The 14,095-nt window shown below is 42.9% G+C and overlaps 1 protein-coding gene across 5 annotated transcripts in view; it reads left to right on the top strand.

Annotated features, from left to right (window-relative positions):
- Positions 1-14,095, top strand: part of SON (SON DNA and RNA binding protein) — a 60,687-nt gene that overhangs the window by 2,643 nt on the left and 43,949 nt on the right. For 3 of the 5 annotated variants that reach the window (XM_039488223.1, XM_039488215.1, XM_039488234.1), the window contains exon 3: positions 1,506-11,799. In XM_039488223.1, coding sequence (XP_039344157.1) covers positions 1,506-11,716 — 10,211 coding nt within the window. In that variant the 3' untranslated portion in view covers positions 11,717-11,799. Of the gene's footprint in view, positions 1-1,505; positions 11,800-12,917; positions 13,789-14,095 lie in introns of those variants that run through there. The other 2 variants (XM_039488250.1, XM_039488240.1) reach the window with 2 other exon arrangements.

Here is a 14,095-nt window from a genome sequence, read left to right as displayed (position 1 = left end):
GTGTTGGTCGAATAGTACAAGGAACAGTGGGAGCACTAGTGCAAACTGGCCATTCATGTTTTTAAAACATGTCTAATTCTTCTCAAAAGAAGACTAGATAATTTGGTAGTAAAAAGACTTGCAACCATTATGCGCTAATGCTCCCACCAGTAATAGTAAAGGTGAAGCTACAGCAGTGATTTGGGATTTATTGTGCAGAAAAGAACACTGACCCTATACTATTGATACTCTTCATGGCAGTCAAAGGATCATGGCTAGAAATGCCCTTTTTTTTTTTTTTTTTTTTTTTTTAATTAAAACACTTAGCTAATATAGGCCATAGTCATACAAACACGTGTGTGTGTGTAAAGTTAATGTGCCTGTTTTCATGATCAAGGCCATATGCGTTTTATAGTATGCCCATCATCATAGAATCTGAATGTTTACTTTTTATATCAACTCTTTTATTCCAAGATCACTTTCTCCTTTTAAGTATTGTTTTGAGGATAGAAGTAAATCATAGTCCTATGATACAGTAAAGGTTGCAGCAACATACACGTTTTTTTAGTGCAATTATTTTTTTAAAGAAACCTGGCAGACTAGAATTATATACTGTATTAAAAATGTTTTTACTAATAACACTTTAGTGCCCAATTCTGCAAGTATTTACATGCTTACGTCACATGCCGTTGGTTTCAGTGGCACTACTCAGTGCATAGTTAAGCACGTGTGTAAATTTTTGCAGGATTGAGGCGTACTTAAGGGGGCTTTTAGATGTTTGTATACCTCCCTGCTCAAGCTGTTTGTATATTTCTCAAGTTCTCTCAGATTGGGTAATGAAAGCTAGTGAATTTGAATTCAGTTTTATTTTGAGCTTCTGATCTTTTTTTTTAACTAGTCTTCATGTATGAGCAAATGCTGCAATGTGTGGTTGCAAACTTTTTTTTTTAAGAAAGTGTTTCCATTGGAATTAATAAATAACCTTGAGAAATTTTCTTAAATATTTGTTTAGGCTTTTTAAATGTACACATTCAGTTTTAGGAAAATGTTGACCTGTCACTTAAAAAAAAAAAATCTTAAAAGACATGTATTTTTCTTGGATAATGCAAATGGCACATTTTCTTCATAGTTGTGTAATTTTGTAATATGTGCTATTTTTTTCAGGCATAGTCTTTGCTGTCTTCCATTCATTATAAATGTTTTAGCTACTGATCAAAGGTCAGTTGCGATCACATTATCTTAACAGTCTTATTTGTTTTAAGTATAAAAATCCTAGCAAAAAATTGGCAAGAGGCAGTTTGAAGATTGGTTTAATTTTTTTGAAAGCTAAATTTTAGGTTTTAACCCTGACATTTTAAGCTCTTACTGAGGGAAAATGTAACTTGTGATGTTATCACAAAAAATGTTGATTTCAGGTTGTGTATAACTTTATGTGCACCTGTGCCCAAATACTGGTTTAAAATATTTTATATATGAATTTCTTTTTATAAAATTAGTTTTAAATAAATGTCTTTTTTTTTTTTTAGGTGTGGAGGAAGATTCAGTGAAAAATAGCTCTCCATCTACAAAAAGAGGCCCTACTGATGAAGTAGAAGATGAAATTCCAAGAAAAAAGTCAAAAAAGAACAAGAAACACAAAAGCAAGAAGAAGAAGAAGAAAAAGAAGAAGAAAAGGAAGAAAGAAAAAAAACACAAAAAGCAGCCAAAGGAATCAAAATTAAGTGCACAGTATGGAGAGCATGCAGATTTACAACCTGTTTCCCACTCAAAGACAGAAAAATTGGGCTCAAAGTTGATCACACAGCATGGAGGACATGCAGATTCAGATCTTGCTGGTCAAATGCAGCCAGAAGAATTGGGCACAAAATTGAGTGCGGAGTACATGGGACATTCAATTAAAAGACTCACACCTCATTTGCAATCAGATTCTGAATCATCTGTGGAAAAACTTGGGAGTGAAAAAACAAACTTGGCCTTGACTGATACACACAGTACATTCAGTTCAGAAACCAGCAAATTGGATACCCAGGAAGAAAATACTAGTACGATGAAAATTCAAGAGCAAGCTAAAGTAAAATTATTGGTTAATAAGACTCATGAAAGTATATATCATATAGCTATTAATATGAATGCAAAGGGTGGACCTTTACCAGTTAAAGACACTGAAAATGGTACTGTGTCTACCAACAGTACTGGAGTTGCTGGTAAATCTGAAATTGAAAAGGATTTGGGGGCTATTCCAGCCTCTGAGATAACAGAAGAACTAAAAGATTCAGAAGCTACTTCAGAAGCTGCTCTGAAATTGATGGGCATGGTGGAGGTGAAAGACTTAGAAACAACCTTAGAATCTGAGGCCATTGCAAAGATTAAATTTTCAGAAGCAATTCTAAAATCTCTGACTATGGTGACTTCAGAGGGTTTGGAGGCCCCTCTAGAATCCGTGGCTGTGACAAATGATTTGGTAGAAACTCCAACATCTGTAGTTGTAATGGAGATGAAAGCTTTGGAAGAAACCGCAGAATCTGTTGTCATGACAGATATGAAAGGTTTGGAAGCAACTCTAGAAACTGTGGGTGTGGCAGAGGCAAAAAGTTTGGAAGGTGGTCTTGAATTTGTGACTGTGCCATATGATTTGGTAGCAACTTCAAAATCTGTGGCCAAGGCAGAGGTAAATGGTTTGGAAGCAACTTCAAAATCTGCATCTGTGGTGGAGGTGAAAGGTTCAGAAGGAGCCCTAAAACCTGTGGCCATGCAGGAGGTGAAAGATTTAGAAAGAACCCTAGAATATGTCGCCCCGGGAAAAGATTCAGAAACAACGCTAGAAGCTGTTGTGAATGCAAAAGATTTGGAAGCAGCTCTAAAACCTGTAATGGAGATGAAAGATTTGGAAGTAACTCCAGAATCTGTACACATGGAGGAGATGAAAGGTGCAGAAGGAACCCTAGAATCTCTGGCTATGGCAGTAGATTTGGAAGGAACCCTCAAACCTGCTCCTGTGGCGGAGGCAAAAGATTCAGATGCAGCATCACTGACTCTGCAAATAGAAGATATGAAACAGTCAAAAGGATTCCTAGAATCTGTGGCGATGGCAAAAGGTCCAGAAACAATTCTAGACCCTGTAGGGATGGCAAAAGGTCTAGAAACAGTCCTAGAACCTGCAGGGGTGACAGAGGTGAAAGATTTGGAAGGAATTCCAGAATCTCTGCACATACAGGATATGGAAGATTTGGAATTATCCTTAGAACCTGTGGTCATGACAACAGGTCTGGATGTGGCTCTAGAACATGTGGCTGTGGCGAAAGGTGCAACTCCATTTTCTATGCAAATGGAGAAAGTGAAAGATGTGGAAGGAGCCCTAGTAGAATCTGTGGCCGTGGCAAAAGGTTCAGAAGCAGCCCTAGAACATGTTGTCTTGGCAGAGAATAAAGATGTGGAACCAACTTCACTATCTCTGCAAATGGAAGATGTGAAAGATTCGGAAGGAGCCCTAGAATCTATTGCCATGAAAGAAGGCTCAGAAGCAACCCAAGAACCAGTGACAGAGGCAAAAGACTTGGAAGCAATCCTAGAATCTGTCTCAGGGGTGAAAGGTTCAGAACCAGCACTATTGTCTCTGCAGAGGGAAGATGTGAAAGATTCAGAAGGTGTAAAATCTTTGGCCATGGCAAAAGGTTCAAAACCAACCCTAAAAGCTGTGGCTGTATGGGAGGGAAGAGGTTCAGAAGCAATTCTGCTGTCTCTGGAAATGGAGAATGTGAAAGATTCAGAAGAAGCCTTAGAATCTGTGGCCAGGGTAAGAGGTTCAGAACCAACCCTAGAACCTGTGGCCATGGTAGAGGCTAAAGGTCTGGAAGTTCTCTCTCTGCAAATGGAGAATGTGAAGGATTCAGAAGGAGCCCTAGACTCTGAGGCCATGGCAAAATATTTAGAGGCAACTCTAGAACCTGTGGCAGAGGTGAAAGATTCGGAAGCAATGCTTCGGTCTCTGCAAATGGAAGATGTGAAAGAATTAGAAGGAACCCTAGAATCTGTCGTGGCGGCAAAAAGTTCGGCCGCACCCCTAGGGCCTGTGGCCAGGACGGAGGAGAAAGGTGCAGAAACACCTCCACTATTTCTGCAAATAGAAGATGTGGCAGAATCAGAAGGAGTCCTAGAATCTATGTCGGTGGTGAAGTTGAAGGCTTTGGAAGCAGCCTTTGAGTCTGTAGTCAAGGTAGAGGTGAAGGATTTAAATAAACTTGTACAAGCTGAGTCTGAGGTCACAGCTCAGTTTAAAGATTTGGAAGCAATTCCCAAATTTCTGTGTATGGAGGCAGATTCGGTAATAACTCCAGTATCGGAGACATTGGAAGTGAAAAACATGGAAATAATTGGACAATCTGAATCACTGGGAGAAGTGAAAGATTTGGAAACCACCCCAGAATCTAAGGCAGTGGCAGAGTCAAAGGATTCAGAAACAACTACAGAAACTCAGGTGGTGATGGAAGTAAAAGATTTGAAAACAATTCCAGAGTCCCAAGTCATGACAGAAGTGAGTGACTTGAAAATATCTCCACATACTGAGGTGGAGGTGATGAAAAGTTTTGAAACCGCTACAAAGTCTGATGCCACTATAATAGAGGTGGAAGATTCTGAATCAACTCTGGAATCTAGGGCAGTAGTGGAGGTGAAATATCTGGAAGCCACACCGGAATCTGAGGCAATAACTGGCATAAAATATGCTAAAAAATTTCTAGAATCTGAGGCCAAGACAGAGTTGAAACATTCAGAAGCTACCCCAGAATCTTTACAACTTACAGACTTGAAAGATTCTGGAAAAACTCCAGGACCTGAGGTGATGATACAAATGAAAGATTCAAAAACAGCTAAAAAATCGGAGCCAATCACTTTGGTGAAAGATTCTGAAGCTAGTCGAGAATTGCTGCATATAGTGGTAAAAGATTTGCAATCAACTCTAGAACCTGAGACTGTGACAGTGGTGAAAGATTTGAAGGAAACTCTAGAGTGTGAGATGGTGGTGGCGAAAGATTTGGAAACAACCCCAAAATCTGAAGCAATCATGGATGTAAAGCATTCTAAGGCTGCTCCAGAATCTTTGTATAAACCAAAGGTAAAGGATTCAGAAGCAGTTCCAGAATCTCTCTACTCATCGAAGGTGAAAGGTGCGGAATTAGCTCTAGAACTGGAGGCAGCAGCAAAGGTGAAAGATTTGAAAGAAACCCTAGAATCTGAGGTCATGGTAGATGTGAAAGATTTGGAAGCTGCTTCAGAATCTGTGGTCAGGATGAAGGTAAAAGATTTGGAAGAAATTCCAGAACATTGGCAGCCAGTGGGTGTGAAAATTTTGGAAGCATCTCCGGAATCTGAGGAAACAGTAGAAGTAAAATATTTAGAAGCAACTCCAGAAGCTCAGGTGTTGACAGAGATGAAAGATTTGGAAGAAACTCTGGAATCTCTGTACACCACAGAGGTGGAGGAGTTAGAAAAAATTACAAAATCTATGCCAATGGTAGAGGTGAAAGAATCCGAGGCTGTGATGGATCTGAAATTCTCAGCAACCACTCTAAAATCTGAGAAAATAGTGGAGGTGAAAATTTTGGAAGATACACCAGTATCTTTGGCAGTGGAAAATATACAAAATTCAAAAGCATATCTAGAATCTCTGCACACTGAGGAAATGAAAGATTTGGAAGCTGATCTAGAAGCTGAGACTGCAACAGATCTGAAGGATTTGGAAGAAACTTTGGGCACAGTGCAGGTGAAATATTCAGAAGCAGTTTTGAAATCTGTGGGCATAGCAGAGAGAAAACATTTGGAAACAACTGTAGAAAGTCCTAATGCAGTGCTAGATTTGGAAACAGTTTTAGAACCTCAGCACACTGTGGATCTGAAACTTCCGGAAACTCCTGAGATTCCTGAGTTAACAGTGGAGGTGAAAGATTCTGAAGCAGCTCTAGAATCTGAGGCTATTACAGAGGTAAATGACTTGCGAGCTACTCCAGAGTCTGTGGCCACGGTGGAGGTGAAAGATTTGAAAGTAGTACCAGATTCTCTTCACACAGTAAACATGAATAACTTGGAAGCAACTCCAGAATTGGTGACAGCTGCAAAGGTGAAAGACTTGGAAACAGCTCCACCTCTGCTACTGCCACCACAGATTCTGAAGGATTTACAAGCAGCTCCAGAATCGGCAGCAGTGGTGAAAGATTTGGAAGCAGCTCCAGAATATGTGGTGATGCTGGCAGAGGTGAAAGATTCAGAACTAGTTCCAGTTTCTCTGCATACCATAGATGTGAAAGATTCTGAAACAATTCCAGAATCGACGGTGGTGGTTTCAGAAGCAAAAGATTCAGCAGCAGCTCCAGAATCTGTGGCGGAGTTGAAATACTCAGAAACAAGTCCAGAATCTGTGGTGGTGACTGCAGAAATGAAAGATTTAGAAGCAGCTCTGAAATCTGTGGTGGTGGCAGAGGTGAAGGATTTGAGAGCAGCTCCAGAATCTTTGGCTGCAGAGGTGACAGACTTGGAAGCAGCGCCAGATATTCTGTGTCCTGTAGATGTGAAAGATTCTGGAACAGCTCCAGAATCTGTGGTGGTGGCAGCAGAAGTGACAGATTTGGAAGCAGCTCCAGATTTTCTGTGTACTGTAGATGTGAAAGATTCTGGAACAACTACAGAATCTGTGATAGCGGCTGAAGAAGTGACAGATTTGGAAGCAGCTCCAGATTTTCTGCACATTGAAGATGTGAAAGATTCTGAAAGAGCTCCACAATCTGTGGTAGTGGCTGCAGAGGTGAAAGATTCAGAAGCTGCTCCAGAATCTGTTGTGACAGTGGCAGAGTTGAAATATTCAGAAACAAGTCCAGAATCTGTGGTGGCTACTGCAGAAATGAAAGATTTAGAAGCCGTTCTGGAATCTCTGGCAGTGGCAGAGGTGAAGGATTTGCAGGCTGCTTCAGATGGTTTGGTGGCGGTGGCAGAGGTGAAAGATTTGAAAGTATCTCCAGAATCTTTGGCAGCGGTGGCAGCAGAAGTGACCGATTTGGAAGCAGCTCCAGATTTTCTGTGTACTGTAGATGTGAAAGATTCTGGAACAACTACAGAATCTGTGATAGCGGCTGAAGAAGTGACAGATTTGGAAGCAGCTCCAGATTTTCTGCACGCTGAAGATGTGAAAGATCCTGAAAGAGCTCCACAATCTGTGGTAGTGGCTGCAGAAATGAAGGATTCTGAAACAACTCCAGAATCTGTGGCGGCAGTGGCAGAGGTAAAATACTCAGAAACAAGTCTGGAATCGGTGATGGCTACTGCAGAAATGAAAGATTTAGAAGCCATTCTGGAATCTGTGGCAGAGGTGAAGGATTTGCAGGCTGCTCTAGATGCTGTGGTGGCAGAGGTGAAAGATTTGAAAGCTGGTCCAGTTTCTGTGGTGGTGGTGGCAGATGTAGAAGATTCAGAAGGCACTCCAAAATCTGTGGAGGTGGCTGCAGAGATGAAAGATTCAGAAGCAGCCTCAGAATCTGTGGCGATAGCGGCAGAGATGAAGGATTTGCCAGCTGCTCTAGATTCTCTGGTGTCGGTGGCAGAGGTAGAGGATTCAGAAGCAGCTAGTGTTTCTCTGCATACTTTAGGTGTGAATGATTCAGAAGCAGCTCCAGAATCTGTGGTGGCTACGACAGAGGTGAAAAATTTGGAAGCACCTCCAGTTTCTCTGTATACAGTGTACATTAAAGATTCAGAAACAACTCAAGAATCTGTGACAGTGACTGCAGAGGTGAATGATTCAGAAGCAACTCCAGCATTTGGGCCAGTGGCGGAAGAGGTGAAAGATTTGGGAGCACCTCCAGAATCGGTGGTGGCGGTGGCAGCGGTGGAAGTTTTGGGAGTGGCTCCAGAATTGGTGGTGGCTGGGGCAGCAGCAAAAGATTTGGGAGTGCCTCCAGAATCGATGGTGGCTGTGGCAGCGGTGGAAGTTTCAGGAGTGGCTCCAGAATTGCTGGTGGTTGTGGCAGAGGCAAAAGATTCCGAAGCAACTCCAGGATCTGTGGCAGAAGTGAAGAATGATGATGATCTCTTTAAAAAAAAGAAAGCATATGAAAAAAGTAAGAGTAGTGATAAACATAAACAAGATGCAAAGAAATTAAAAAGGAGTAAATCTAAATCTCTTTCACGATCCAGGAAGCGGAAAAAAAAGTCCAGGTCACGTTCTGTCTCTAAACATTTGAAATATAAAAGAGCAAGGTCTAGGAGCAGAAACTACTCAGATTCCAGAAAGAACCATTCCACATCTTATGATAAGTCTAGATCCAGATCTGTTGAAAAAAGAGGGGGCAAAGAATCTTCACGGAGGTCTAGACGCAGACGCTCCAGGTCCTCTGATGGTCTCAAGTCAAGATCCAGATCCATTGATAAAAAGGAAGGCAAAGACTCTTCCTGGAGGTCAAGACGCAGGCGCTCCAGGTCCTCTGATCATCTCAAGTCTAAATCCAGATCTGTTGAAAAAAGAGAGGGCAAAGGGTCTTCACGGAGGTCTAGACGCAGACGCTCCAGGTCCTCCGATCGCCTCAAGTCTAGATCACAATCTGTTGAAAAAAGAGAGCGCAAAGATTCTTCATGGAGGTCTAGACGCAGACGCTCCAAGTCCTGGGATCGTCTCAAGTCTAGATCCAGATCTGTTGGAAAAAAAGGGCGCAAAGACTCTTCCTGGAGGTCCAGACGCAGACGCTCCAAGTCCTCTGATCATCTCAAGTCTAGATCCAGATCTGTTGAAAAAAGAGAGCGCAAAGACTCTTCACGAAGGTCTAGACGCAGACGCTCCAAGTCCTCTGATCGTCTCAAGTCTAGATCCAGATCCAGATCTTTTGAAAAAAGAGGTGGCAAAGAAACTTCCTGGAGGTCCAGACGCAGACGCTCCAAGTCCTCTGATCGTCTCAAGTCCAGATCCAGATCCAGATCTTTTGAAAAAAGAGGTGGCAAAGAATCTTCCTGGAGGTCCAGACGCAGACGCTCCAAGTCCTCTGATCGTCTCAAGTCTAGATCCAGATCCAGATCTTTTGAAAAAAGAGGTGGCAAAGAATCTTCCTGGAGGTCTAGACGCGGACGCTCCAAGTCCTCTGATCGTCTCAAATCAAAATCCAGATCCAGATCTGTTGAAAAAAGAAGTGGCAAAGAATCTTCCTGGAGGTCAAGACGCAGACGCTCGAAATCCTCTGATCGTTTCAAGTCAAGATCGAGATCTGTTGAAAAAAGAGGGGGCAGGGACTCTTCATGGAGGTCTAAACGTAGACGTTCCAAGTCCTTGGATCGTCTCAAATCTAGATCCAAATCTGTTGAAAAAAGAAGGGGCAGAGACTCTTCACGGAGGTCTAAACGTAGACGCTCCAAATCCACTGATCATCACAAGTCTAGATCCAAATCTGTTGAAAAAATAGGTAGTAAAGAGTCTTCACGGAGGTCAAAACGTAGACGTTCCAAGTCCTCTGATCGTCTCAAATCTAGATCCAAATCTATTGAAAAACTAGGAAGCAAAGAGACTTCATGGAGGTCCAGGTGCAGACGCTCAAAATCCTTTGATGGTCTAAAGTCTAGATCTAGATCCAAATCTGTTGAAAAAAGAGAGAGCAAGGAGTCTTCACGGAGATCTAAAAGTAAACGCTCCAAGTCTTCTGAGCGTCACAAGTCCAGATCCAAATCTGTTGAAGAAATAGAGGTTCAGGAACCTTCACAGAGGTCTCGAAGTAGCCGCTCCAAGTCTTTTGAACGTCACAAGTCTAGATCCAATTCTGTTGAAGAAATAGAGGTTCAGGAACCTTCAAAGAGGTCTCGAAGTAGCCGCTCCAAGTCTTCTGAACATAAATCCAGATCCAAATCTGTTGAAGAAATAGAGGTTCAGGAGCCTTCACAGAGGTTTCAAAGTAGCCACTTCAAGTCTTCTGAACGTCACATGTATAGATCCAAATCTGTTGATGAAATAGTGGTTCAGGAGCTTTCACAGAGGTTTCGAAGTAGCCGCTCCAAGTCCTTGGAACATCAAAAGTCTAGATCCAAATCTGTTGAAGAAATAGAGGGCAAAGAATTTTCACAGAAGTCTCAAAGTTGCCACTCCAAGGTTTCTGAAAGTCACGAGTCCAGATCCAAATCTGTTGAAGAAATAGAGGTTCAGGAGCGTTCACAGAGGTCTCGAAGTAGCCGTTCCAAGTCTTCTGAACATCTCCAGTCCAGATCTAAATCTGTTGAAGAAATAGAGGTGCAGGAGCTTTCACAGAGGTCTCGAAGTAGTCGCTCCAAGTCTTCTGAACGTGTTACGTCGAAATCCAAATCTGTTGAGGAAATAGAGGCTCAGGAGCCTGCAGAGAGGTCTCGAAGCAGCTGCTCTGAGTCTTTGGAACGTCAAATGTCTAGATCCAAATCTGTTGAAAAAGAATGCAAAGATTCTTCACAGAGGTCTCGAAGTAGCCGCTCCAAGTCTTCTGAATGTGTCACATCTAAATCCAAATCTGATGAAGAAATGGAGGTTCAGGAGCCTTCACTAAGGTCTCGAAGTAGACGCTCCAAATCTGATGAAGGTCACAAGTCCAGATCCAATTCTGTTGAAGAAATAGAGGTTGAGGAGCCTATCCAGAGATCTCGAAGTAGCCGCTCCACGTCTTCTGAACGTCACAAGTCCAGATCCAAATCTGTTGAAGAAATAGCGGTTCAGGAGCCTTCACATAGGTCTCAAAGCAGCCGCCCTGAATCCTTGGAACGTCAAAAGTCTAGATCCAAATCTATTGAAAAAGAATGCAAAGATTCTTCACAGAGGTCTCGAAGTAGCCGCTCCAAGTCTTCTGAATGTGTCACGTCTAAATCCAAATCTGATGAAGAAATGGAGGTTCAGGAGCCTTCACTAAGGTCTCGAAGTAGCCGCTCCAAATCTTCTGAAAGTCACACGTCCAGATCCAAATCTATTGAAAAAATAGAGGTTGAGGAGCCTTCCCGGAGGTCTCGAAGTAGCCGCTCCAAATCTTCTGAACGTCACAAGTCCAGATCCAATTCTGTTGAAGAAATAGAGGTTAAGGAGCCTTCCCAGAGGTCTCGAAGCAGCCGCCCTGAATCCTTGGAACGTATAGAGGTTGAGGAGCCTTCCCAGAGATCTCGAAGTAGCCGCTCCAAGTCTTCTGAACGTCGCACATCTAGATCCAAATCTGTTGAAGAAATAGAGGTTGAGGAGCCTATCCAGAGATCTCGAAGTAGCCGCTCCACGTCTTCTGAACGTCACAAGTCCAGATCCAAATCTGTTGAAGAAATAGAGGTTGAGGAGCCTTCACATAGGTCTCAAAGCAGCCGCCCTGAATCCTTGGAACGTCAAAAGTCTAGATCCAAATCTGTTGAAGAAATAGAGGTTGAGGAGCCTTCCCAGAGATCTCGAAGTAGCCGCTCCAAATCTTCTGAACGTCACACATCTAGATCCAAATCTGTTGAAGAAATAGAGGTTGAGGAGCCTTCCCAGAGGTCTCGAAGTAGCCGCTCCAAATCTTCTGAAGGTCACAAGTCCAGATCCAATTCTGTTGAAGAAATAGAGGTTGAGGAGCCTTTACAGAGGTCTCGAAGTAGCCGCTCCAAATCTTCTGAACGTCACACATCTAGATCCAAATCTGTTGAAGAAATAGGGGGCAAAGATTCTTCCCCCAGGTCTCAAGTAGCCGCTCTAGATCTTCTGAACGTCACAAGTCCAGATCCAAATCTGTTGAAGAAATAGAGGTTGAGGAGCCTTTACAGAGGTCTCGAAGTAGCCGCTCCAAATCTTCTGAACGTCACACATCTAGATCCAAATCTGTTGAAGAAATAGGGGGCAAAGATTCTTCCCCCAGGTCTCGAAGTAGCCGCTCTAGATCTTCTGAACGTCACAAGTCCAGATCCAAATCTGTTGAAGAAATAGAGGTTGAGGAGCCTTTACAGAGGTCTCGAAGTAGCCGCTCCAAATCTTCTGAACGTCACACATCTAGATCCAAATCTGTTGAAAAAATAGGGGGCAAAGATTCTTCCCCCAGGTCTCGAAGTAGCCGCTCTAGATCTTCTGAACGCGTCACAAGTCCAGATCCAAATCTGTTGAAGAAATAGAGGTTGAGGAGCCTTTACAGAGGTCTCGAAGTAGCCGCTCCAAATCTTCTGAACGTCACACATCTAGATCCAAATCTGTTGAAGAAATAGGGGGCAAAGATTCTTCCCCCAGGTCTCGAAGTAGCCGCTCTAGATCTTCTGAACGTCACAAGTCCAGATCCAAATCTGTTGAAGAAATAGAGGTTGAGGAGCCTTCCCAGAGGTCTCGAAGTAGCCGCTCCAAATCTTCTGAAGGTCACAAGTCCAGATCCAATTCTGTTGAAGAAATAGCGATTGAGGAGCCTTCCCAGAGGTCTCGAAGTAGCCGCTCCAAATCTTCTGAACGTCGCACATCTAGATCGAAATCTGTTGAAGAAATAGGGGGCAAAGATTCTTCCCCCAGGTCTCGAAGTAGCCGCTCTAGATCTTCTGAACGTCACAAGTCCAGATCCAAATCTGATGAAGAAATGGAGGTTCAGGAACTTTCACAGAGGTCTGGAAGCAGCCGCCCTGAATCCTTGGAACGTCAAATGTCTAGATCCAAATCTGTTGAAAAAATAGAAGGCAAAGATTCTTCACCAAGGTCTCGAAGTAGCCGCTCCAAGTCTTCTGAACGTCACAAGTCCAGATCCAAATCTGTTGAAAAAATTGAGGTTGAGGAGCCATCACAGAGGTCTCAGAGTAGCCGCTCCCAGTCTTCTGAACGTCAAAAGTCTAGATCCAAATCTGTTGAAAAAAAAGAGGGCAAAGATTCTTCACCAAGGTCTCGAAGTAGCCGCTCCAAGTCTTCTGAACATCACAAGTCCAGATCCAAATCTGTTGAAAAAATAGAGGTTGAGGAGCCATCACAGAGGTCTCAGAGTAGCCGCTCCAAGTCTTCTGAACGTCACAAGTCTAGATCCAAATCTGTTGAAAAAATAGAGGTTGAGGAGCCTTCACAGAGGTCTCGGAGTAGCCGCTCCAAGTCTCCCGAACTTCAAAAGTCTAGATCCAAATCTATTGAAAAAATAAAGGGCAAAGATTCTTCACAGAGGTCTCGGAGTAGCCGCTCCAAGTCTCCTGACCTTCAAAAGTCTAGATCGAAATCTGCTGAAAAAACAAAGGACAAAATGTCTTCACGAAGGTCTAGAAGAAAACGGTCCAAATCTTCTGATCGTCATAAGTCTAGATCCAAATCAGTTGAAAAAGTAGAGGGCAAAGCATCTTCACAGAGGTCTAGGAGTAAGCGCTCTAAATCCTCTGAGCGCAAATCACAAAAACATGATAGCGAATCACGGTCCAAACGAAATCGGTCTCGGTCAGTAACACGTAAAAGACTGTCGAAATCTAAATCTAACCATCGGTCTCGCACACGCTCTCTGTCACGTTCAAGACACAGGAGGAGGACTCGGTCAAGATCATTGTCAAAAAGGAGACGGTCTTTATCAAGAGAGAGACACAAAAGATCTCAAAGGAACAGATCCAGGTCTGCTGATCGAAGAAGACGACGATCAAACTCAAGGGATCACCGAATAGTGCTCAGGTTACGGACCAGAAGTCGAACACCTATTCGACGAAAACGGTCTAGGTCAGTGGGAAGAAGACGAAGCTCTAGCAAATCACCAGTTCGACTAAGAAGATCAAGATCACCTGGGAGAAGAAGATGCTATAGCAGATCACCTGATCGTCAAAGAAGGTCCAGATCATCCGATAAGTTTTCAAGCAGATCACCTAAACGTCTTACAGACTTAGGTAAGTAATGCTCTTATCAATCATTTTCATGGCTGTGTAGTGTTGACCTATGTAAACTTCGTCCTGCCTCTGATGAAGATAATATAGTGAAACCCTAGCATTCATCAGGAATCTCTTCTAAGTAATTTTAAGCAATTGAGTATGCACTTTTAGGGGATTCAAGTGTGTAGTTTGATTGAAAATGCAGCAGAAAAATGTGAAGGGTACAGGATTTTACAGGTTACTCCACATAGGCAGACCTCTGCACTCATGATGAACACTGAGGGTAGGTCCATACTTACCCGCCGGGTCGATGCGGAGAGTTCGA

This window comes from Mauremys reevesii, linkage group 1, assembly GCF_016161935.1.
Source record: "Mauremys reevesii isolate NIE-2019 linkage group 1, ASM1616193v1, whole genome shotgun sequence".
In the NCBI taxonomy this organism is placed as follows: domain Eukaryota; kingdom Metazoa; phylum Chordata; order Testudines; family Geoemydidae; genus Mauremys; species Mauremys reevesii.
Note: the sequence above shows the minus strand (reverse complement) of the source record. Positions and strands in the feature narration are given on the sequence as shown.